The sequence below is a fragment of the Antedon bifida genome, chromosome 1 (genome assembly GCF_963402885.1).
Source record: "Antedon bifida chromosome 1, ecAntBifi1.1, whole genome shotgun sequence".
Classification (NCBI taxonomy): domain Eukaryota; kingdom Metazoa; phylum Echinodermata; class Crinoidea; order Comatulida; family Antedonidae; genus Antedon; species Antedon bifida.
The window spans coordinates 27,288,828-27,316,344 of NC_136226.1; the positions used below are offsets into that span (position 1 = coordinate 27,288,828).

Consider the following 27,517-nt stretch of genomic DNA (forward strand, 5'->3'; position numbering starts at 1 on the left):
AGCCAGTCTCTGCCAAGTAAACTTGGACCCTTGCCAGGTACTATCAACAATGGAAGATTGTAACTTTTCTTCTCATAGCACACATTCACCATAGTCTGACCTATTGGTTCGATGATCTCTCCTGAGTATGTTCGTAGTTTCGGTAAGCAATCTGTATTCAAGGTCAGGTTACCTTTCTTTATGTTTCCAAATTGTTCTTCACACATTAGACTTGTTGTCGCTCCTGTGTCAATCTCCATCATTACTGGTACACCATTAAGTGTAACAGCGCACATGTAAGGCTTCACATATTTTTCTAAGGTGTCAGATTTAAATAAAGGAAATCCATACTCATCAACATCCATGGCTGCTGCCGTCGCCGATTGCATCGGAATCTCCGTTTCTGTTTGTATCATGTGCATATTATTTGCCGGTGTGGTTGACTTGCAAACTGAAGCAAAGTGGTTTGATCGTTTACATTTATGACATTGTTTTCCCCAGGCTGGGCAAACTTTATCACGCTTCTCCGTACCATGACAACCTCCACATCCTGTGCAACGACGGTTATTTGTTTCTGGCTTTGCTTTATGTTTACCTCCTTGCTTCCCTCCATATTTCGGTTTTCGAGGTTGGTAGTACTTCTGTTTGTGTTCTACCACATGTATAGTTTTTTCTGTCTCTACACCTCCCGCCATTGCTTTTGCTTGTACCTGGGTGGCTTCTAGAGTTCGACCAAATGTAAGTAATGCTTTTAGTGTCATGTTTGCTTCACTTAAGCCCTTGTTGCGGACCTTTACAAGTTGACAGCGTTGGATAATTTGCGATTTTATTTCCGCTTCCTTATCCTGGAACTCACAGTTCTTTGCTAGTTGGCACAACCTAGCATAGTATTTGTCCAGCAATTCAGTGGGGTGCCAGGGCAGCTTGCCTGAACATGAACACTTCATACTCAACATTACGTTTAGGTGCAAAGTACGTTGTCAATTTTTCTTTTGTTTCTAGATAAGTTTCGTTCCCCGTCGTGTGAGTTTCACTTATTTCAAACACATCCTCTCCTCCTAGGTGGAGTAACATCGCTCGTTTCCGTCCGTCATCGGTAATTGCCTTAGCGATGAGAAAATTATCAAAACGCTTAAGCCAGCGTTCCCACCTAGTTGGTGCCGTTTCCGTGGGTTCAGATTTGAACGGTGAAATAGAAGACTTAATGTCCATTGCTGTTCAATAATAGTCGTATAATAGTACTGAAAACTCACGTATAGTAGGCGGTCGTTAGCCTACGGTGGTTGCTAAGTGTGAATGTGATGCGCGTCCTCGCCGGTACCGCAATGCAATCACTTCGCTGATCGGTGATATTAATTCTAGGCCTACTTGCTAATGGCCTAAAATATTGCCTTACTTGTAGCCCAAGTAAGTAATAATTTCCTGAAGGGTTCTTTGTATATTGAGTAAAATCCTCGTCGCCAATTATGTGATGTTCGGCAACAATAAACTACTAAAAACAGCTCTTTAACAATAAACTTTTAATTGGATCACTCGATCGTATAACGATATAACTAAACAACGTGTTATGTGTCACGTGACAGCTAGCGCTGTACTACAAAAGCGTGTTCAGAACAATTTCATAACACGTTCATTTCTTAACACATTCATTTCTTAGCATACTGATTTCTTAGCATATTCATATTTTAGCATATTCATATTTTAGCATATTCATTTCTTAACGAATCCATTTCTTAATGTATGCATTTTACAACATGCTCATTTTTAGAACATTCATTTCATAACCAATTAATTTCATTTCATCACATATTCATTTCATAACATATTCATAACACAAGTTTTAAATTAGAATAACTCCCATATAAATTTGCTGATACATAATTTTGCTTTTCTAATGAAATGACTTACTGTATTTTGAATTACTTTGTTAATATTTTCGAAGCCAAACAATGCTGCTGTTTCATTCTTAATATTAATTTTAATGAAAAGTAATTGTTATGTTTTTATGCTAATTATTGTAATGTCGATGTTTGCAATATACAGAAGTTAAGAGATGAAGAAAAGAAAAAACAGGAAAATGATGGTGGCAGTGTTGCGGAGCTAGAGGTAGAAAATCCAACTTCTCCACACAAAGGTATAAGATCTTTTTTGCACCACTCTTAATTAGACCTACATTTTTATACAAATTCAATAGTTGATTGGCTTCAACACTAAAAAAGGAACGCTTCATTGTAAAATTAAATACTAAGCAAATTAACCAAAATCCTTAATTATGATTATATATCATTACTCAATCATATTCCATGTTAGTATCTGCTGTTCCTGTAGGTACATACTATTAATACTGTCTTCTGTTACTTACATCATCTTATAATAATATACTAATATTTAAAATATTTCCTATGTTTTAAAATTAATAATTTACTATGACTCCATCATGTAAACGTAATAAATCACAGTTAAATGGTTTCTAACGTAATATTGAAAAGATTTTATATAATGTCTTTAATTTTTATCTTGATAGGGAATAAAGCTGAAGCTTTGAAAGAAAGGCCTCACAAAGAAAATGTTGAAGTAGAGAAAAAGAAAAAAGAACAACCTCAGGTTTGAAAATAATTATCAATTCTCTATTAAGTTAAAGCTGTATACCAGATCACTTATTATTATCGCAATTCAGAATCCAATACCCTGGTTTTATTCAGTTTTTGTTTCATCCATTGATTTGTTTTTAGTTCACTCTTAACAATTCCTTTGCAACAGAAAAAACAGTTATTGAAACGTTCAATATTGTTTAGGCCTCATTCTACGTGGCAACAATTTGCAATTATGTCATTATAAAATTTGTCATTATAAAATATGTAAAAAAAAAAAAAAAAAAAAAAAAAAAAAAAAAATTGTAATTGTGCAATTGTGAAAACCTCAGCTGATTATTTACATGATCTAATAAGAGACATGGAGAATGACTCACCTGACGCGGTTAAAATCATTGCAGGCGACTTTAATCAGTGCGAACTAAATAAAGCAGTACCACACTACCACCAGTATGTAGACAAACCTACTAGAGGTGAGAACATTCTCGATAAATGCTATGGCAATGTTACTAAGGCTTATAAATGCATGATAAAACCAGGAATTGGCGCTTCTGACCATAAGTCTGTTCACCTGATGCCTAAATATGTTCAGAGAATAAAGGCAATTAAACCTATTATCAGGTCTGTAAAAGAGTGGTCCCACGAAAACATTGAAAAGTTAAAAGGATGCTTTGAATCAACCAACTGGAATATTTTTATGGAAGGTGCCACAATTCACGATGCGACAGACGCGATATCCGGATACATTGATTTTTGTGTTGGAAGTATTATTAAGGAAAGGAAAATTAAGCTGTTCCCTAATAATAAACCTTGGTTAAATGGAAGTATTAAGAAATTAGTGCAAAGAAAGCAAAAATGTGCTAACCACGATGAAAGGAGAAAAATACAGAAGGAATTAAAAAAAGAAGTAGCTCGCAGTAAGAAACAGTATGGAAAAAAAGTGGAGGCAAAGTTTAAGTCTGGAAACAGCAAGCAGGTATGGAATAGTATGCGCAACATGACAGGTTATGGAAATAAGATGGGTAATAATATTACAGCAGGAAATGGCAAAAAAATGGCGAGCGAGTTAAACTCTTTCTACACTCGGTTTGACGACAAGGACTTTAGTGCAAAAAGATCTCAAACTGTTAACGAGATAGTAGATAGCGGATTACATGACAACCCTGTGGTGGTTGACACATCTGATGTGAAGTTCATGTTTAGGAAAATTAACATTAAAAAAGCAGTAGGGCCGGATAAAGTCAGTGGAAAGGTGCTAAAAGAGTGCAATGAGCAACTCTCGCAAGTGTTTTCGTTGTTGTTCAACTGGTCACTGCGTACATTTGAAATTCCTAGAATCTGGAAAAAATCCTTAATTCACCCCCTGTCAAAGAATAATAAACCTGAAGCTCTCAATGACTATAGGCCCATTGCCATAACTGCTGTACCTATGAAATGTTTTGAAAAATTAATTAAGAATGAGATTTTAAGTGAGACTGAGAGTCTTTTGGATCCCTGTCAATTTGCCTATCGTTCTAAAAGGGGTGTAGAAGATGCAGTTACAACTTTATTACATAAAATACTTGGTCATGTTGACAGGCCAAATTCGTATGCCAGAGTTTTATTCTTAGATTTTTCATCCGCTTTTAACACTTTGCAACCTCATATTTTAATGGAGAAAATGAATGTCTTGGGTATAAATCCAGCTACTATTTTATGGATCAATGATTTTTTAAAAGATAGGGAACAATTCGTCTGTTTTAATGATAATATTTCAGAAAAACTTATGTGCAATACTGGTGCACCACAAGGCTGTGTTTTATCTCCTATTTTATTTTCTTTATATACTAATGATTTTAAATGTTCAGATGATCTAGTTTTAACCAAATGCTATACTGTGAAATACGCTGATGACACCGGTCTAGTTGGCCTGATAAAACATGATGACCCTAAGTCATATTTTGATAATGTCAGTTATTTTTCTACTTGGTGTTCTAATAACTATCTAAAATTAAATGTTGACAAGACTAAAGAAATGATCATTGATTTTAGAAAAGGTAACAAAACACATGATAAGCTATGTATATTAAACGATGAAGTGGAAGTTGTTAGTCACTTTAAGTATCTAGGCACAGTAATCGATGATAAACTTAATTGGAAGGAAAACACTAAGTTAGTTAACACAAATTGTTATAAACGACTGTACTTTTTGAGAAGATTGAAGAAATTTCATGTGTGCAATAGGATCTTGACTTTATTTTATGAATCTGTTATTTTATCTGTTTTAACTTTTAATGCAATAGTTTGGTTCAACAATTTAAATCAGCAATGCATGAAAAAAGTACAAAGAATAAGTAAATCTGCCAAAAAGATAATAGGAAACGATATTAAGAAATCAGATGAAGTTGTTAACAACGCACTTACAAATAAACTTAAAGTTATTATGTCAGATGTTAGCCACCCCCTTAACCAGTACATTACGTTAAGCCGGTCTGGGCGCATTACATATCCTCGCTGGAACACTGAACGCCTACGTAGATCCTTTCTCCCATCTGCTATGAGGCATTTTAATTTAAGGTGGAAACGATAACTGCAACAAGTATTTTAAATCTGTATTTTTTAAACCTGCCATGAGGCATTTTAATTTAAGGTGGAAACGATAACTGCAATAAGTATTTTAAATCTGTATTTTTTAAATCTGTATTTTTAACTCAATTTGTACTTTTTGTGTTCTCTTTTAACTTTTTTATAACATCTTGTTCTCTGTTTATGTGATTTTATTCTTTTTTACTGTTTGTGCGACAATGTTTTTAGACAATTTTAATGTGTGTACTTTCAGCCAAAGTTTCAAGCCATTTATGAGTTTGACAATAAAGTTTATTGAATTGAATTGAATTGAATAGAATACACTTTTAAGTTTGCTTAAAATTATTCATTACTTATTCAAAATATAAAGTGGAATTATACTGATATATATTATTCTACATTTATTTAACTTGACCATCCTTGAAGTAAAGCCCACATTATAACATAATTATGTAGCACTTTATTGCATTTTGTAAATATAGTTTTCTTCTCATATGCATTGTTATTTTAAATTTTATTTACAAAGGATCCAAGAAAAATTGAAGTAATGAGTGAGGAATATAAAGAATTTGGTAAGGCTTTGGAAATTATATATCTATTGGAAGAAAGACACTAGTTACTTTGTATATTGCTATTTATTTCTTATTAATAAATGTATGTAACAAGTTGAAATTAATGTATCTATAAGAACATGGTACCTCTAATCACTTAAATGTTGACTGTATGTATAATTTAGCAGACGCTTGTTATTACGTTATAAATGTTTTATTGTTGGAAATAGGCCTAACAACAGATATTCAAGAAGAGGTATTTAACGTTGTTGAAAACATCCTAGAAAGGAAGAAATGGTATGGAAAGTTTAACTGGTTGGAAATGAGTAAAGAGCCAATTGATGATCTGACTCTCAGCATCTGGGATTTTGCAGGACAAGATCTGTATTACATTACTCATCAGGTAGCCATAATTCACTATTTGTGCTTCAAAGGAATCGCCCTTATGTGTAACTTGTAACTGTTGCTTATTATTTAAATTGACAAGCATAGAACAAGTTCTAAATAACCCATTGATATTCTGAAAATGAATTAAAACATTTAGAAACGGTAAAAATGTGAGGAAATCTGTGAGAATGAGAAAATGAAGCTGCCCCAACCAAAAACTCGGAACCTTGTGCTTAAAATGCAGATACCATAACTATTAGGGCACTAGGACTTTAATGGTATTGTTAAAATGCGATTGGATATCGACTCTTCAACACTCTCGACGCGGTACAGGCAAGTATTTATTCATCACATTTTGTTTTATTTGATTCATTTCTTTTTGATAGATGTTTCTGGTATCTCGTGCTATTTACATCATCTGTTTCAATCTATGTCATGACCTCATTGCACCATCAAGAATACAAGAAGTTCACAGAGATGATGGAAAGGTAAGGTACGGGGTACATATACATATTCATGGGTAATCTAGAAATATTAACTAATCAATAAGTTAATATCTATGTATTAGAGGTAATGTTTTATGTAGGAAATTTTCATACTGCTCCAAATCAATCAAATGTTTCTTGTTCAGATCATATTGTACTAACATGTACTGTTCTCCTTTATGGTCTAATCATTTTTAAAAAAAGATATCAACCGACTTAAAGTTTGTTATAATGATGCTTTCCGGATGTTGTTGGGACAACCCAGATTTGTTAGTGTGAGGAATTTGTTTGTGGAAAACAATATTCCATCCTTTTATGAATATTTGAGGATTTCGACTTACCGATTTCTTAAAAGAATAATGAAAAGCGAAAACAGAATGTTAATTTGTATATATAAATATTTGTTAATGGATTCAAACATGTACTACAAATGGAGAGAGGCATTATATACCAATAGATAATGGTTTTGGTCCTCTCTCCTTCATCTTTTTTTGTAATGTATTATACCATCTGGACAATTGTCTGAAATAAAAGTTGAATTGAATTGAATATTCTTCGATGAAAAATGTACTTAAATACATTGTATTAACAGTATTTGTATTAATTAAGTTTGTGCTATTTTCTTACTTTAGGTGTTTTTTTAAGAATTATTATAAAAATTGGCTAAACAACAAGCACCCTGCATCTGAAATAGTCAAAATATTAATATTACCATCATAATATTAATTGTATTTTTTAGATTTCAGATTCTGACCACTGCATGACCAACTTAGATCGTTTACTTTTCTGGTCGCATTCAATCTACTCGCATACCACGAAAAACCAAGTGTCAAGTCAGAAACAGTTTTCACCACCTATATTTATTGTGGGCACTCATAGAGAAAGTCTTCCAGGCAATAAGGAAGATAAACAAGCTCTTGTGAGTATGATACTTTAACTAATACATTAATTTTTAAAAAACAAAGAAATTATATATATTTACAGTAATTTTTTTAATTTATTTTTTTTTCTGTAGACTGAAGAAAGATTTTCATTAATAAGGAAAGAATTTAGAGGAAAACCTTATGACGGTCACGTTGTGTTCAAGTACTATGCCATTGATAACAGTATCAGGTCACCATTGGATAAATCCATTGTTGAACTTAGAGATCATATCACAGAGGTGGCTAAGAATGAACCGTATATGGGGGAGAAGATGCCATTGAAGTGGTTGAATTTCTTGCATGAAATTGAACAATTACGTAAAAATGAACACTCAATCACCTTTAAGCAGGCAAGTATACTAGCTGTGTGTATAGGAAATCTACTGGCAATCAAAGGAAAATAATGTATTTTGCAATTTGTATTAAGCACTTTTGTAATAAAAAGAAGAAAAACTAGATAAAACAAACTAATCTAGTTCCTTCCCAAACTTATGCATTTCATGTTATAAATGTCTATTCAGTTGTTTTGTTTATTAACATTTTAGGTAACCAAACTAGCTTCCAAGTGTCATATCACTAAACAGGATCAATTGTTTGCTATGCTGCATTTTCATCACGACGTTGGAAACATCGTTTATTACGGAGAACGAAACACACCAAATAGCGCCCTCAATGACATCATCATTCTTATACCGCAATGGTTGATTGACATTTTCAAGCTAGTCATCACGGTTAAAGGTCCTTCAAAACAAGTATGAAGTTTAGTTCAATTTTATTTATTATTTTATTTTCTGTGTTTCAAGTACAGATATTGTTTTGTTGTTTCAGTTCAACATGCATTCGATCATAATGTTTTTTTAGCGTGGTAGTATTTCATTAGTTAACAATGTATTTTTTGCCGTTAATAGATATATATTTACATACCATGCCTATTGATTTTTAAAAAAAATGTATTTATCTTGTGACATCACGAATGCTTATCTCTATCTTGATATCTTTATTTTCAATATGGGTCAAAATATTAAATAGGACGACCTCTGTTGCTCTTTTATTTTGCCACGTATTTCCCTCAGAAACTGAGCAGTTAGTTTATTTTTTTAGTATGCAGAGTTTAGAAGCTCTTGGAGAAAACTTGACGAAGAGGGTCTCCTGGAAGAGAGACTACTTAGACGTATGTGGGAAGAATTTCTTGAGATATTCGAAGCATTGTTAGAGCTGATGCAGAAATTTGACTTACTATGTGTCAAGACTTCATCTACTCAGGTAAAGACAGGTTGATAGCAGTTAGTATCAAATTGATTTTTCCGGTTGTTTCTGTATCAATTTACATAATTGTTTGAAAACGCCCAACCAGTATCTGAGCAATATTGTAAACCTTTCGTTAGTCTCCTCATAGTTAATTTTAACAAAAATTAATTTCATTATTTGAAATTGTTACAAAAGATAACAGGTGTTGAAGGCAATCGTCTCTTTTATGTGCCATCACTGCTGAAGAAGAATGAAGGTGATGAGATGGTGTCACTTGACAAACTGGCAAAGTCAACGAAATCTGCGGTATTCTACGTTTACTTTGATGGTTTCCTACCTGAAGGACTGTACTATCGACTTGTAGTGAGAATCGTGCATTGGTCACAACAGAGGTCACATGATGAGGGATATAATCCTAGGCTCTTTTACCAACAGGTGAAAGTATACATTGATGAGAATCATGATGCAATTTTCAGGATCCTGCCTGAAAAAAGATCGTGTATACAGGTAAGCTACAAGTGTGTGTCCAATTTGTTTTTCTGTACTGCAAGTAATGATAAAACCTTACATAAACAGTTATACATTTTACATCATTATTTTTACGTAAATACATTCCTACATTTTCACAATACTTTTATTTTACTACCAAATAATTATTACATAAGAAAAAAAAAAGACATTTTGTATGATAACCTACTGTCTAATTTTGATTCAATATTAATTAGCAACTATACTACTTGTTGTATGTTTTTAGTATATTCAAAAAAGCAATTACAAATTGTTTTATCTGAACAATACAATTGAAAAGCTTTTATATAATTAATATAGAAATAGCTCAGCATTTATAAAGTTTAAAAAAATGTTAAAATGTCACAATAAAGCTTATTTGAATATCTTAAAATTCCAATCATATTTTTCCTTTTTAATAGGTGATTATTTACAGACTTAAAGTTGATGGTAATGTAGACCTTGAACCAACTCCCAGTGTCTGCAAAGAGGTAAGTGCTGTGTGCCTTTTTGATACATTATATTTTCTCAAAAAATTTCATCTGGTTTCAAATATATATTAAATAAATAAATGTTAACTTTTTGGTTAAACCAGTTGACAAGTACTTACTTGCTACGTTTCAGCTACTTTCAGTAGCCTTGATCACGCAAATGACGTTGACATGATGTTCTGTCATTCGTCATAGTTCGGTGACTTGCGCCATCTTTCGTCTGATGTTCAGCTTTCTGCAGCAGAAAGCTGAACATCAGACGAAAGAGATATTGTACGAGGTAAGGTTACTAGCATTTTAAAAACCACCAAACCACCACAAACAAATATCACAAAAGAGCAACATTCAGCCATACATAGCCTTAAAAAAGGCAAAAACATCATGATCTTACCGGCAGATAAAGGCAGAGCTACGGTGATCATGAACACCCCTGATTACAAACGTAAGGTAAACACCATGATGAAAGATGGGGATGTGTACGAAAAACTTAAAAAGGACCCTACAAAGAAATACAAGAGAAACCTTGTGGAAATCCTAAACAGATTACTAGAAGAAAAGAAAATAACATATCAATGGAAAACCAAACTCTTCCCCACTGCAGAAATCATCCCACGATTATACTGCACACCTAAAATCCACAAACAGAATAATCCATTACGCCCAATCGTAGACAATATCAACACAATATACTACGAAGTCTCCAAATTGCTCTCAAAATTATTATCACCGTTGGTTGGAAACACAGAATTCCATGTGGAAAATTCTAAACAATTAGCAGTCGACATAAAAGCACTGAACAACATAGACATAGAAAAACACACACTTGTATCCTTTGATGTTATATCTCTATTCACAAAGACACCTATAAAACCAACAATCAACATAACACACAACACTTTACTGAAAGAAACTAAGATCCTGGAACAAGTCCAAAGAAAATTAAACACCAATTTGAAAACGGAGGACATCATGGAGCTGTTAAGCCTAGTTCTTAACACGACATATTTCACATTTAATGGTGATATTTACAGACAAAAAGAGGGAATGGCAATGGGCAGTCCTGTCAGCCCCATAATGGCAAATATATTCATGGAAGACTTGGAACAACGTGCCACAGAAACAGCACCATCACATATCAAACCGATTTTCTGGCGCAGATATGTAGACGATGTCTTGGCAATTGTACCAATTGGATTTGAAGAAGAACTCCTCCAACATCTAAACACCATTGACCAGACAGGCCAAATAAAATTCACTATGGAAAACATGAAAAACAACACCATCCCTTTTCTCGATACTCTAATCACTATTCAAGAAAATGGTAACATAAAAACATCAGTGTACAGAAAATCGACACACACAGACCAATACCTACACTTTCAATCAAATCATCCACTCGAACACAAACTTAGCGTAGTCAATACCCTAGTGGACAGATGTGAATCCATCGTATCAACAGAAGAAGGACAAAAACAAGAAATGAGCCATATAAAAGCAGCTTTATCAACATGCGGATATCCAGACTGGAGTTTTAAAAGAGTTAAAGACAAAAGGGAACATAGAAAAGCAAACAAAGACAAAGAAATAACAACAGATAAAGAAAAATCCAGAGTCAACATTGGTTTACCGTATGTCGAAGGGATGACTCAAAGGCTAAGAAGAACATTGAAACAGCACAATATAAATACATATATCACTCCCAAAAACAAATTAAGAGAAAGTCTCGTTCATCCTAAAGACAAGATTGACAAAGATCAACAGTGTGGCATAGTCTACCAAGTAGGTTGCCACAACTGCAAGAAGGTATACATAGGGGAAACAGGCAGAGCATTAAAAACAAGAATAATAGAACACAAAACAGACGTGGAAAAAAATACGGTAGGGACAAGAACCAGGAGCGCTCGCCACTCACAATCTAAAATTCTACACAAATCAGCAATCACAGATCACGCCACCATAGAAAATCACATACCGGATTTTGAAAATACAAAAATATTAGACAAAGAACAACACTACTTATCAAGAAAAATAAAAGAAGCCATTTGGATAAGAAAAACAAATATGAACATCAACAGAGACCAGGGAGGACATGAACTGAGCCACATCTATGATGACTTAATAAAAAGGGACACCCGAGCATCCAAAGGGGGACACCAGCAGAAAGCTGAACATCAGACGAAAGATGGCGCAAGTCACCGAACTATGACGAATGACAGAACATCATGTCAACGTCATTTGCGTGATTAAGGCTACTGAAAGTAGCTGAAACGTAGCAAGTAAGTACTTGTCAACTGGTTTAACCAAAAAGTTAACATTTATTTATTTAATACATTATATTTGCTTCCTTTGCTAATTACCAGTATAGTAGGCCTATGAAAAATAATATAGAATAATATATATATAATAGTATTAATGAATACTTTTAGTAATAACAAGTTAAACAAATAACATCTTTAACTTTTATTTCTGATTTACAGGTACTTGAGTTTATTGAAGAAAACCTACTGGACATTGGTCACAAATGGATGAAACGTGTTGTGTTTAACTTCTGTGTCCTGTGCAACGTTTGTTCTACGGAGAACATCCACTTGCACAAACTTAAAGATTGCCTAGAGTCAACACCTCGATGTGGGATGAGAGATGGAATGAATACTTCCAAAGTCAGACGTTTGTTTGGAAATGGATTAGAAAATTGTTCACAGCCTTCCTTTTCCCTTTCTGAACATGGTAAGTAATTCTGCTACACTCAAAAATAAAAATTGTTTGTACCAAAATAATATGTATGCTTCCCTCATTCCTAGAGGGCACGCTTCTGGTGGTGACGATGTGTTCGTATTTTTTTCAGTGGTTTCGAAAATTGTTTAGTCAAATTCAGGTTTTTATCATTGTTATTTTTGTAAAATAATGCAAAGGCTTGTTTAACTGCAGTTTATTGAATCGTTAAATCTGAGTTGTTGGTTTTTAAGGATTAGGATTGAGTTTATTTTTTCGAGATTAAAATTCTGAGCCTAGGCCTACTGTTGTATAGGTCTATATTTAGATTATTCATCGTAGTACAATCATGGCTACCGGCGGCGGTGATAACCGTGGTGCGAGAGATAAAGCTAGGCCTAGACAGGCTAAAAGCGATTATTTGGGTGATGAGGAACATCAGTTGGAATTTAAATGTGGCTCTTGTGATATTTTCCGTGATGATCGTGGTATTTGTTGTAATCTATGTACTTTCTGGTTTCACTCGAAATGTCAAGGCATTAGTAAGGGCAAATATGAATGGCTAAGCAAGGGTGACTCTGATGTTAGCTGGCACTGCAGAACATGTTTACCTACTTCGTTGTCATTTAACGAGCTTATTAAGAAATTAAATATGAATCATGAGCAATTGAAAACTGATATCGATCAGATTAAAATCCAATAGAGAAGAGATAGAAAAGATATCAATTACAGGTTTAGAGAGCTTGCGAGCAGAAGTTAAAGCGAATAAAGTCAAACTCCATCAACTATGTGGCATCGATTGTAGTAATCACAGCGACTCAGATTTGGATTCTGTAGAAGATACAGTATTGCCTATTGATTTAAGAATTGAAAATAAGGTACAGTTACGTACCTACCTCTGATTTAGTGGAAATTAGGAAGGAGGAAGACATGGCAGTAGTAAAGGGTCTTGCGGAAGATTTAGATTTAAGTTTTATTTTATGTTTCCGAATTGGCAAAAGAGATTTGGACAAGCCAGGGCCTAGACCTCTTAAGGTTATTTTTAGTACAGAATAGGATAAACGCAAATTTATAAAGATAGCTCGCGGAAAAGATTACAAAGGAAGTGCAATCTCGGTATTTAATGACCGACTAAAATCGGAGCGCGAAGCATATAAACGACTAAAACAAGAACTCCTGATTAGAGAAGCTAACGGGGAGTTAGACTTAATAATCCGAAATAATAAGATAATTAGGAAGAAGGGGCCGAGTATTTGATAAAGGCTTAAGCAAAACTAGTCCAATTGTGCTAAAAGAAAAAGATTGTTTATTATGTTTATATACAAACTGTGACTCTGTTTTTAATAAGAAAGAAGAATTAAATTTACGTTTGCAAAAGGAGAATCCTGATTTAGTGTTTTTAACCGAGATGTTCCCGAAAAACATAAATTATGAAATTAGTATGGAAAGTTTAGTTTTGGAAGGTTACCAGTGTTTTCTTTCAAAAGATTCTGTGCGAGGCACTGGGTTATATGTCAAGAATGGTATTCCAGTATCAGAAGTAAAGTTTAATGAATTTAGAGAGTCTGTAGTCCAAGCAGTTCTAAAGAGAATAATGTTTTATTAAATTTGTTATTGGAGCAGGTAAACCATTTTCAAGCAGATTTTCTTTTAGTTGCAGGAGACTTTAATTATAGGAATATCGATTGGGTTAGAATGGAATCTCAAGGTGATTCAGATACTTCAGATTTTTTTGAAAATATTTCAGAGGAGGTTTTTTGGTTTCAGCATTGTGTAGAGCCTACGCGTTTTCGCGGTAGCGACGTACCAAGTACATTGGATTTAATTTTTACACGAGAAGAATGTTTCGTTGATGCGATTATATATGGTCCCCCTCTAGGCAAGAGCGATCATTTAGAATATGTGGATATCCTATAGTTGAAAATTCTCCCTTAACTAGAAACTTTTATAAAGCTGATTATATTGGGATGAGAAATTATTTAATTGACACGGATTTAGTTAAGAATTGTAACATGTTAGGTGCTTCTCATGCATCTTCGTACCTCTCTGAAAAGCTAAAAGAATGCATAAATAAGTTTGTACCCCTCCGGTCTGCTTATCATAAGAAAGCCACTAATAAACTATGGTTTAATAAAGAGATAGAAAATATAATCAAAGTTAAACACAAAGCATGGAATAAGTATCTTAAATGTAAAAATCAGAGTAATTGGAATAGCTTTGTTTTAGCTAGGAATCAAGGTACCAATGAAGTCCGCAAGGCAAGAGCTTCTTTAGAGAGAAAAAACTGCGTCAGATGTTAAAATAAATCCAAAATCCTTTTGGCATTATGTAAATAGTCAGCGAAAATATAAGCCTTTTATTCCAGACTTAAAAGATGATGAGGGAAATTTTGTGTCGTCAAAAATAAATAAAGCTGAATGAATCGTTTATTGGAGTTTTTACAGTGGAGAACCTTGAGGAGTTTCCTGAAATGGCTGATAAACCAGATATAATTCCGATCAATGGTATGAAGTTTTTAGCGTCTGATATAACTAAATATTTAAGTGGTTTAGACATCTGTAAGTCACCAGGTCCGAATGAGATCCATTCAAGGATTTTAAAAGAAAATTCAGATATTTTGGGTGAAGCATTCGCAGTTATTTTTAATAAATTAATGAGTGAGGGTGTGGTTCCAGAATCCTGGAAATATGCCGATGTCGTTCCGCTCTATAAGAAAGGAGACAAGTCAGCTCCGCTAAACTATCGATCGGTAAGCCTAACATCAAACTTATGTAAAACAATGGAAACATTTGTTAGAGATGAGATTGTGAAACATTTTGAATTAAATTCCCTTTTTTCCGTTGCTCAGCATGGTTTCAGGTCGGGCAGATCTTGTTCAACTCAGCTTTTAGAGGTTCTTAATGACTGGCAAAATTCTTTGGATTCCCAAGAGAGATTTGACTGTTTGTATCTGGATTTCCAAAAGGCCTTTGATAAGGTGCCTCATTGTCGTTTATTGAGGAAACTTACATTTTATGGAATAAAAGGAAAATTATTAAATTGGATTAAGTCTTTTTTGTCTGGAAGAAAACAACGAGTTTCAGTAGAAGGAATCAAGTCTAAGTGGAGAGATGTTGTTAGCGGAGTTCCGCAAGGGAGTGTATTAGGCCCTATCTTGTTTGTAATTTTTATAAACGACATCCCTGATTCAGTAAACCATTCAAAAATTAAAATTTTTGCAGATGACACAAAAATGTATTTTAGCATCAATAATATAGACGATATGATTAAATTCCAGAATGATATTGATTTATTGTATAAATGGTCCTCTACATGGCAGTTGCCCTTCAATCTAACGAAGTGTAAGATCATGCATTTTTGTAATAACAACCAGAAGTTTAAATATAGTATAGGAGTAGGCGAGCAGAGGACAGAACTAGAAGCTGTAAGTGAGATGAAAGACCTAGGCGTTGTAATTGACGATAAGCTGAGTTTTAGATCTCATGTGTCCCATGTAATTTCTTCTGCTAACAGGAAGTTAGGTATTATATATCGAGCATTTAAATTTTTGGACCCTGAGAGTTTTTTCCTGTTATACAAGTCGCTTGTACGTCCAACCCTGGAATACTGTAATAATGTCTGGGTTCCTAAGTTTTTAGCGAATGAGGATAGGTTGGAGAAGCTACAACAAAAGGCCACCCGATTCATTCCGGAACTAAGGGGTACAGAGTATGTAAGTAGGCTAAAAATACTTGATCTTCCTACGTTAGTTTATAGAAGAAAGAGAGCTTCTCTGATCCAAGTATTTAAAATACTGAAAGGATTCGATAAATTGGACATTGAAACCTTTTTTAATATGTCAACTATCCATTATACTAGAGGTCATTCTTTCAAAATATTAAAGCCGCGGGTCAAAACTAAATGGGGATCAAATAATTTTGGAGCAAGAGTAGTTAACGATTGGAACGCTTTGCCGAGAGTTGTTATAGAGTCAAAGTCATTGAATCAGTTTAAAGTCTAATTTGAAAAAACACTGGAAAAACCACCACCAGAAATTTCAGCCGTATGTAAGAGATTTGTAATTCCAGAGAGGCGAATAAGCAATTTGCTTTAGCCTTAATTTCAAGGTAATTCAAGGTAATTCAAGGTAATACAGTTGTTGAAGATTTGCTTTCCTCGTATCACAAACCGTCAAGAGCATTAAGATCTAATCATTTGATCGCAATACCTAAATTTAAAACTTTTAAAACACAATTTTTAAATAAACATCATAGGTACATTTTATAAGCATTCTTCTCAAATTGTATTTTAGTTTAAACAAATAATCAACTATCTTTTAGTGCAATAGGATCTTACAATTGACTGTTTTTTTGTAATGTAATTTGTATATGTTTTTGTTGTTGCTCAATATTGTCTTGATTTTCCTAGTGTGTGCTGCCCTTAATGTTTTATATTTTTAGTATGTACATACAATGCTTTCAGCTTTTGCTGCTTTTTGTATTATATTTTTATACCGTAATAAATAAATTAATTAAGATTGACAGCATTTGAATTGCAATACATTCTAAACCCCAATAATCACGGGGCTGTAGGCATGAACAAAACAATAGAAGATAAAGCTTAGAAGTAATTTATTCAATAAAATAATAATCAAAAAACATTACGAGCAGTACCATTGTGTTATCACACCTCATTATGGCTGACGTTCTCATAATGATAAATAGTTACCAGGTCTTAACGCTGCCATAATAAACAATAACAGTAGTCAATGCCAAATGAAAATAATAGTTAGAAAAAGTTTATAGAGTGGAAAATATTTTATTTCTCTCTTTTGTGACGTAAACACCACTTTTATTAAAATTATTATAATCAATTTCATCACTTATCATAACATCTTCATATTATTTTCATTATTATAACATTTTTGTTAGAAACTTTAAAACCTTAAAATGTCCCTTTAACAAATGACACTGTACTTTTTTTGTTTATTTTATAAGGAATACCAGATGGCCAGTACAACATGATATTGGTAGTTTTTTCATCCTGGTATGAAAACCGCCGCCATAATGGCCTTTTCAATATGTTGAAATGCGTATACAGTGATTTATTGGACAAAGCTACATTTTCCAATGTTAAAAGTACAATAAACATGATGCAGGCATTGCATGCTACTGGAGATCTTAGTCCACAGAAACTTACACTTCTGAACGATACCATCATTATCACCAAGCAATCTGCACTGGAAAACGAACTTCGAAGAGAAATGGCATCATTTCCATATGTTGAAGAAGTTTCATCAGTACTCTCACCCTACAGACAAGAGACGATATCATTCTTCTCTTCTTTGACTGATAACGACGTGATGACCATCAATGCAATGTACAATAATCCTACAGTGCCATATTCTGATCGATGGGCTATGCTCTTTGATTTGGAAAAAAACAGAGGTGAAATAAACAAAAGGAATTGGAAAGAATTTGTTGGAAAGTTGAAGAGAATTGACCTTAAAAGTATGAATTATTTCAATTATGATTATTATAGTCAATAATAACCATTATTGATTCAAAAGTCATTATTGGTAATCATTTATTTTATTTTTTTTTTATTTTAGCCTGCCAAGCCACTGCCGCCCCGAGACACTCAAATGTTCCAGGATTTCTGCGACATCTCATTGGTGACTATAAAGAAATCTTTTCACCAATTCTGCCTTTTGAAATCATGACAGAAGTCTGTGTTCTCCTTGACCCTCCACACCCACTCGCTAATGATTGGCGTAGTGTAGCATGCAAGGTTGGCTATGATCATTATATCAACTACTTGATGGACATGATGAAAAGTCCTACTATGGCTGTAATGCATGGATGGTCTGAGAAAGGTTTGTCATTGGAAGATTTTAAGGACTGTATGATTGACATACAACGTCATGATGTTGCACGCTTGATCAATGAATATCTTTCTACTAAAGAGGAATGAACATGCATAACAAACCAGAATGATCTTTTTTTTAAATTTTTTTTATTTCATATTTCATGGTAAAAAACAGGACCGACGCAGCGGTCAAACACACACAAAAAAAACAATATAAAAATCAAATTCTGCAATTAACAATTCATTGTTCTAAGTAATTTAACAATGGTAAACAATCTATGGTAAATATAGATAAAAAGATATATAAAGATATATAAAATTGTCCCCTGAACAATTTGGTGATTAACCTACATTAAAAATACAAGAAGGCTATAATTCATTAGGCAAAAATCTAAATTGTTCATGTTTTTTTTTTGGGTGGGGCGGTAAATACATCTTTAATAAGTTTGTTTTCAGTTTAAAAAAACACCATATATACACAACTTACATAATTCTATACATAATATACGCAATACATACCCATATGTGAATATGTATAAAACTATAAGCAATCAGATTTCGATCAGAGTTACCTAACTTTTGTTTTCAACTACCCATTCTATCCGATATGTAACCACTTTTTTAAGTGCATATCTATTTTATCATTTTTTTGTGCAATGTGCCAATCCATATTTTGGAGATATTTTAATTCGACTAGGAAGTATTTTAGTGTGACTGCTATATTTCTCCATTTACATCTATAGATATAGTATTTTCCTATCAAAATAATGAAATGTATTATAGAATCTTTTGGAAAACCTAATAATATAATTTTTGCATTGAAAACTATTTTCATATTTCTATTGTTCAACCAGAATTGGACGTCCTTCCAAAATGATATTACTTTTTTGCATTCCCAAAAAAGAAGTTGCAAACATTCCGGCTCTTCCTTACAAGTATCACATAATTCAGAATCTTTAATTTTAAATTTATGTAGTAGAACATTTGCAGTCAAGAACATATTTAATATTTTGTACTGAAAATATCTCAGTCTTGTGTCTATTATACTTTTGTATGTTAATTTATATAACACCTCCCAGTCGGCTATATGTCCAAATTCGTTTTCCCATTTGATACAGGTATGCGGAAGAACACTAATGCGATTAATTATTAAGCTATATGCAAGTTTTGTTATTAATTTTAAATTCGATGCTATAATTACTTCACTTTTTTGTTTTAACATATCATAGTTCTTAGATTGCATGGCATCTCTCCATATTTTAGGAATAGCTACAATTATACTATGGTATGTCTAAAAATCCACACGTGTATCATATTTTGTTTGTTACAATACCAAATCAAATTACCCCCAGCCGGGTGTAAAAACTCACGCCATATGCCTTTCCAACGACCCCGGTTGTCTTCATCTAGAAATCGTTTTACCCATGATACTTTCTGTGTGTAGCAAAAAAACTCTACATTTACATCTACCATTTTAAGTTTATTGTATTTATAATTAGTTTTCTCTTTATTTTAACCGGTTTGCGATTCCAAATGAAAGAGTACAGAATTTTATCTAATGTTTTAAAAAATGATATAGGTGGATTGGTTATCACAGTAAACAAGAAAGTAAGCATGGGCACTATTAAAGTCTTAATTATCGTTATCTTGCCAATTGGGTTGAGATTTCTTGCGAACCAAATATTAGTAAGCGTTTTAATTTTGTCAAGTTCGCTGAGGTAATAGGTTCAGAGTAAACAGATCCGAGGGATCAAGTGTAAATTTGACTCCAAGTAACCGTATCGGACCTTTTGTCCATGTAAGTTTTTTTAGTTTGTTATCCTCTTCAAATTTATTTAATATATGTTTATCTGATCCTATACACATCACTTGTGTTTTTTCTTGATATATTTTTAATCCAGAAATATTAGCAAAATTTTCAAGAACTTTCATAGTGCCCAAAATAGTTTATTTAGAACCATCGAGAATAACAACTGTATCGTCGGCATCCTTTAATTGTTGGATTGTGGCGAATATGAGAAGACAATATTTCGGCACACAATATAAATAAGTATGGTGAGAGAGGGCATCTTTGTCGGAGACCTCTTGATAGATTAAAAAAATTGGACGAATAACCATTATTAATGACACAGCTACAAGCGCCGGTATAAAACACATTCATCCATTTTCTAAAATCCTCCCCAAAATTATAATAAGATAAAACCTTATCTAAATATTTCCATTCAATTTTATCGAAGGTTTTTTCAAAATCCAAAGCAAGGATCATGCATGGTATTTTTTCGCAATCTGTGTAATGTATAATATCCAAAACTAATCGGATGTTTTCACCAATGTATCTCCCTTTCATAAAGCCGGTCTGATCGGGATCTATTATTAAGGGGAGAACTTTTTTAAGCCTTGTAACTACCGCTTTTGTAGCAATTTTGTAATCCGTATTTAAAAGGGAAATAGGCCTCCAATTTTTTAGCAGTGATAGTTGTTTATCTTTTTTGGGAGCAGGGTAATGATACCTCTATTTTGTGAACAGCTCATTTTTCCTTTTATAAAGGCCCAATTAATTGAGTTAACAACAGAATGATCTTTGCCGATATGATTTTTCAGACAAATCTTATAATTTAGAACAATTACAGAATTGGTAAGAAGTCAGATTTTATGTTATATAGTGAAAACACATGACACAAAGAAGATATTAATAAGATAACTAAAAAATAATAACTAATAGCTAAACCTAAACACATGTTATCATTAGCATGATCATGTGATATATTTTCATTAAATTTTTTTAGACTTTTGGGGACTACATGCAAATAAGGAACCAGTTTTTTTCATTATTGTTTTTATTTTCTACACTTTACGGTTAGCTGTGTTGGTTTAGTTTAAAATGATATTATTATAATTATGTCATTTTCAATTGTATTCTTTTTTAAATATGCATTTGAAAGGTGAAATTGGTATAAAAATGTAACAGTAATTACTTTATCAGTAAGTTTTTCCACATTATTTTATATGTGACATAACATAACATAACAATTTATTATGTTGAGGTTTTTGTGTTTTGTAATAAATAGGCATTTATTCTATGATATACTGTACGTATGTACTGTTTAATTGTTAAATTATTTGCACCTAAACGTCACATGTGGTTTTTTGTATCTCAGAATTTATTTTTCTGTGTATATTGTGTAGCAAGATGCAAGAGAATTTACATATTATTTTATCATATTTCTAGTACTAATCACAAGTTTAATTAAAATACTATGGTAGTATAATAATCAATATATCCTTAAAACTCTTTCCAAAGTGTATTTATTTACATTTGAACAATGCATATAGTATTTCTTCATCTGCAATGATGCCACATATTTGGTGTTTTTTGTATATTTTTTTAAATATTTTGTGTGAATGTTTGTAGTTAAGTTGCACTAAATGTTGGTTTTTCATTCACATACATGTGGGTTTCAAATCAACGTTAACGTCGTTTTAAAAAACCCCATTAATATCATAACATTAACAAATATTTAATACTAATCCAATATATCTAGTATCCAGTAAATGTTCATTCAATAGGCCTAATCACCATTTTTTAAGTTGGATTCTTTTTTTCTATTCATTTGTTATAATATTCTATATAGGCCTAACAGTTTTTATTATAACATAAATGTTAAATATATCCTTAATGTTATGCTTGAATTTAGTTTACAATGTACTATCCAAGGATAGGCTAAAGAGATAGGGACACTAGTTTAAAAAAAGATTGTATATGATGGGGTATCTGAAAATAATATATGTATTGGTCACAAAAAGATAATAAATTGAATTGAAGAAGTAGTACCTGATTGAAACTTGTAATAAACAAATAATTGTATTATTTGTTGTTGTATCTACCTCGTCCCTATTATCACACTATGTTCTCATACCGACAAGGAACCCTTATTAATAATTCGTCAGTAAAATTGTGTAGGTCTAGATTTGTTAATATATTGACATGATTTACGAAAGCAGTCTTTAGTAGATTGCCTGATAAAAAATCTGATAAAACACAATGACACAAGAGTCTTTTTAAAAAATAAATATTTGAGTGTATGACGTGGGCAGATACTAAAGAAACATTCATATTCAATGATAAAAGGAATGAGAAAAATGCGTTTACAGAGAACTATCACTTGAATATAATGGGTTTCACGGTCTGTAGCTAACGCAGTGCCCATTTGTTTTATTATCAAAAATCTATTGACAATTTCTTGTTAAAAATGTATAAATCTCCTTGTAATAGTCTATAATTATACTAATTCATCGATCTATGCTCCTAAAAGCACCCTTGTCATACCATACCGGTACTAAAATGTATAAATGCTCATTCATATTGATGAATTATAAACATTTTCCTGAAATATATGTTTGAAAAAAGAGATTCGTGATTTTAATATTTAATAAAGTCAATATTATAAAACCCCTATGCATGGACTGTACAATTTTTCGGAACATATTTTTATAACATACCCTACCATGTTTAACTTAAAAATCTGTAAAACATTATATTGTTCCACTTTTGTACGTGTCCAGCTATCCCAGCCCGTCCAGCACTTAACTGCACTGCTTTTATAAAAATATATATATATAAGAACAAGACTGACTCTACGTGAATCTTAGTAGTATCTTCAGCTTAATAAACCATTTTTCTGTCAAAAAAAATCTGTATGTTGTGGTACGATGTTGCGTGTGTTTTAAAGAGAATTCCCAGGCTTGATTGTTTAGTGTACATTTGCCGCCTGCGTTATATCTAAATTAAACCCACTTTTCTCTCTAATATACATTATAAATAGACTGATATTAGTAAATTGCCATTTCCGGGAAGTCCCCCACACCGATTTCGAAACCAATAGAGCATTTCTGACAGACAATAGTCTGAATAAAATAAAGATAGTTCTGTCACCTTGCCAATGCATATCAACCATGAAACTATTGATAACTATCTGTATTATGGTCTGTGGGCTCATCAAATGCTGCTGCTATTCATTGGTTTTGCTCATTGTACGTTATTCATCAAGCTCAGAAAGATCATATACAAATTGCCTGATTTCAGTTTAAATATTTTATGGCGTTTTCCTTATAAATAAAATAACCGGTAAGTAGATTTGAAATTTTAAAATTTACATTTGTGATTATGATAAGAATACTCTACGTACCGGTACACGATTATAGTTGACTTTATGATATCTTTATTTATATACTTACGATATAAAAAAATAATTGTTTGGTAAACTTACTTCATCGAGATAACCATTCGGAGACTACATTGAAATAATTAATTTATAAGTTTTTTTTTTAATTTTAAACGACTCTGTGTTATACATGCATCCTTTGACTTCATAAATCCCGCATTTATTTTGTTTTTATTGATGTTTTTTAATTTTTCAGATGTATATTTTTCTATATTGATGTTTTTTATACTATGTTCATGTTGAGATGGCAAATAAAATGAAATGAAAAAAAGAAACACCCAAGACATAAATATGGTGGTATCATAGTTATCTGAAAAATATGCTTTCTATCTGTAAGGTAATCAGATAGTAAAACACATATAGGCTAGTTTGTCTGCCTACAAGTTTCTAATTCCAGAAAAAAAATTTTAAATTGTTTAAGGTTGAACATTTTAAAAGAAGATAGATGATTCTCTCCCATGGTAATAAAGTACCAACAAATACATTTTCACTTAAGTAGGCATATTAAATTGAAGTATTGTACTTGCATTTAATTTTGAAACCGAGGCAGAAGGCAGCAGGAAGAAAGAAAAGAAGAAAAAACGGTAATTATGTGTTAATTATGTGTGCCTCGCTATAAAAATAGTAGTAGGCCTAAATATAAAGTATGAACAATTAAATGATAAATATGGTGGTCTAGATGTCAATATTATTAGTAAGACAATTAAATAATTGATACTGTTTTGTAAAGTGTCATTATACAAATAACCTTAATATTGTATTAACATGTATTAATCATTGTATATACTACCAATATTTTAAACAATTCAATATTGGTCAATTACTGGAAATTTGACTTCTTTTGGCAATACATATTTATACACATTAACATTAACCTACTTAACGATCCATCATTGCAGTCACGAGTGTTGAGTTATTGTTACTAAACTAGAATCGGGTAAACAACTGATTTCGGTATAAAAGATAGTGATAGTACATTTACCCTGCTAACACCTTAACAAATATAATTGTATTGATCATATGTACGGTATACTGTCTATAATACGCTTGGCCACTTTTTACAACCAATTCATATTTCCCTTTTTTCCTTTTGATCCATTACCATAACAACATAATAAGCTTATATAAAAAAATAGTACGTTGAATTATCTATTACCGGAGTTTCTACATTGTATTTAAAAACCAGTGATGATTGGACTCATTCTCAAAGTGCCCCAATACTATAGGCTACAGTGAGCATCGAATTCCATTTCCTTGCTTACATATTGTAGTCTGTGAAAATGTTACGGCCATACCTGCTCAAAACTTATTATTAATAGTATATATTATTATTTTTTAATATTATGACAACACATTCAGTCAGCATAATGTTCCTCCTCTCTGATATAACCTAAAGTAGTTCAATACTTTATTTTTACAGAGTTTCAACCTCATTCCCAGAATTGGAGTAAGTATGCTGTAACTACTTAATGCCTTTATATTAAAGTAAAACTTAAGTTAATACCATGTATATCATGAACGATTATTCTTTTGTTGGAAATTTCAAACTGAATAGTTCTTAGACAGAAATAAACTGATAAGCAGTTAATTTTATCACATTTATTTTCACACCAGTAATAGTTATTACTTTAAAAAATACTAAATGCAAGCATTTCATTGTTTTGACATTGTTAAATTTTTAGTATAATATAAGAAACGTTTCTATCATTATTACAAGGTACGAAATACAATAATAAAAAATACATAGAACATTGTATAGAATACAAGAAAAAATAAAGTAATAATATGATGAGTAAAAATGATTGTCAATATATAATGAATTGTAGACAATTCAGAATTATTTATACATTATAGCTATGTAAACATTACTGATGAAAGTTAAATCTTTTTTACAGAGAATGGAGAAGTCAAGAACTAGAGTAAATATAAACTTAGAATATTTTAATACTTTACTGTCAAAGTGTGAAATTTACTCATTATATGTCAGTACAAAAATCATATTCTAATCTAGATTTCTATGAAACAATTACTTTCTACATTATTTAGTGCTTAAGCAAATTCATTATTGTCTAAAAGAAGAAATGTTGTTTACCAAATTATAACACGTTGACGACTTTTTAAATTGCGAAAAACGTTTCAAATCGAAAAAAAAATCAGTTGAAATAAAAATAATAAGCTACTGTGCTAAACAATATATGATAAAAGATAACAAAATACTATATTTGATAGTCCGATTGTATCTAAATAATATACATTAATGATGTACACATACTAATGAACCTTTTAAATTATCTTTACAGAAAAGAGGAAAAATTTAAAAAGTAAGTATATTTTTTACTGTTTACAATAATTTGTGTGAAATTTAAGTACCTTCAAAGTAGGCTTACTGTAAATCGTATAATAATGTAATGAAAATGCCTTTTATATGCGCTGCATTAAAATATTTACTTCCTAATGCATAAGAATATTTTTTTTTAAATAAAAAGCTGCTACAGCTGTGTAAATAATAAAAACACTTAATATAACAGTCAAACAATACAGAACTAATTAGACATTAATTAATAACCTACTAATACAATGAAACTTCATTGTTTTATAGACAACAAAGAAAAATGTCTGAGAGGTAAGTAAAACTTAAACTATCTGTCTAAAGTACTCTAAAGTAGGACTGTAGTATAATGAAATATAACTTCATGAATAAACGTGCATAATGACAAACTCAACAAAATAAAATTGCATTTAAATACTTTCTAAATCTTGGGAATTGGTATCAATCTCTTAATTAAATCCCAAGCATTTTTCGGATTCCTTTCAATATTGAAGAGTTTTGCAAGAATGGCCACCTGTCTGTAGCTTATATATATCCGTCTGTAGGCTACAGACGGATGCTAGTTAAACTCGGCAGATCATTGAATAGTCAACAGGTGGCCATTCTTGCAAAACTCTTCAATATTGAAAGGAATCCGAAAAATGCTTGGGATTTAATTAAGAGATTGATACCAATTCCCAAGGCGAAACGCAAGCGTGTTAACCAATGAAAAGCGTCAGTTTGATTAGTCAATTGCTCGTGAATGGTCAAATTACTTACGTTGCACTTATGTCCTTGCATTGCGTCCTAGTGTTATTGTGTAATTAAACATACTAATAGATCATAATAATTTGTTTCAGGGAACAGAGAAGAGGGTAAGTAATACACTTATTATCTAATAATATTAGTTTAAAATATTAATTAAAACATGTGAAATTTAATGTTGAACAGTTTTAGTACAGTAGTATATAGTGAATTATACTTTATGATTGAACTTGTATATAAAAAACTAAAAATAATCATTAAATTTAAACTGTTTTCTATGAGCAGGGATGAGTTTTGGTCGGTGATTGATAAAATTTCAAGTGAAATTGCAGTTTATGATCTACAGATGCTGAAGGTCGCCCTCTATGACATAATAAAAAACAAAGATGAATTAGATGCAGCATCAGCTAATACTTTGTTCAGACTATTACATTCAGAAGGTTACATTGAAATTGGTTATGCTGTTAACTGTGATCTATTATTTGAAGTATTTGATGTAACAGGACTTCAAATACTACTTAAAATACTCTCCAAGAAATATCACAGACGGAATCAGGCAAACAAAATCACAGGCTACAGACGGATGCTAGTTAAACTCGGCAGATCATTGAATAGTCAACAGGTGGACATTCTTGCAAAACTCTTCAAGATTGAAAGGAATCCGAAAAATGCTTGGGATTTAATTAAGAGATTGACTCAAGGAAAGATTGAAAACACTATAGCATCATTGAAGAATGTTGAAACACTTGTGAAGGACAAACAAGAATTAAATCATGTACTTACCATTGTAAGATCATTTGGTATGTATTGCTTCTTTTATTTCTAAGGACTATTGTGGTTGATATACCATTATGTTATATGTAACAAATAACTTTTATTGAATTTTTGATGATAAAAAAAATAGCTCTGTAATTTATAGCAATATTGTTATTGTTT

General features: G+C 32.0%; 1 protein-coding gene across 1 annotated transcript in view; it reads left to right on the forward strand.

Annotated features, from left to right (window-relative positions):
- The first annotated feature begins 23,310 nt into the window (after window positions 1-23,310).
- The window catches only part of LOC144848035 (uncharacterized), a 108,505-nt gene continuing 104,298 nt past the window's right edge, over window positions 23,311-27,517 (forward strand). Inside the window, exons 1-8 of the mRNA XM_078704705.1 lie at window positions 23,311-23,411; window positions 23,930-24,092; window positions 24,929-24,955; window positions 25,404-25,427; window positions 25,809-25,829; window positions 26,108-26,131; window positions 26,677-26,691; window positions 26,867-27,381. Coding sequence (XP_078560831.1) covers window positions 26,121-26,131; window positions 26,677-26,691; window positions 26,867-27,381 — 541 coding nt within the window. The 5' untranslated portion in view covers window positions 23,311-23,411; window positions 23,930-24,092; window positions 24,929-24,955; ... (1 more) ...; window positions 25,809-25,829; window positions 26,108-26,120. The remainder of the gene's footprint in view (window positions 23,412-23,929; window positions 24,093-24,928; window positions 24,956-25,403; window positions 25,428-25,808; window positions 25,830-26,107; window positions 26,132-26,676; window positions 26,692-26,866; window positions 27,382-27,517) is intronic.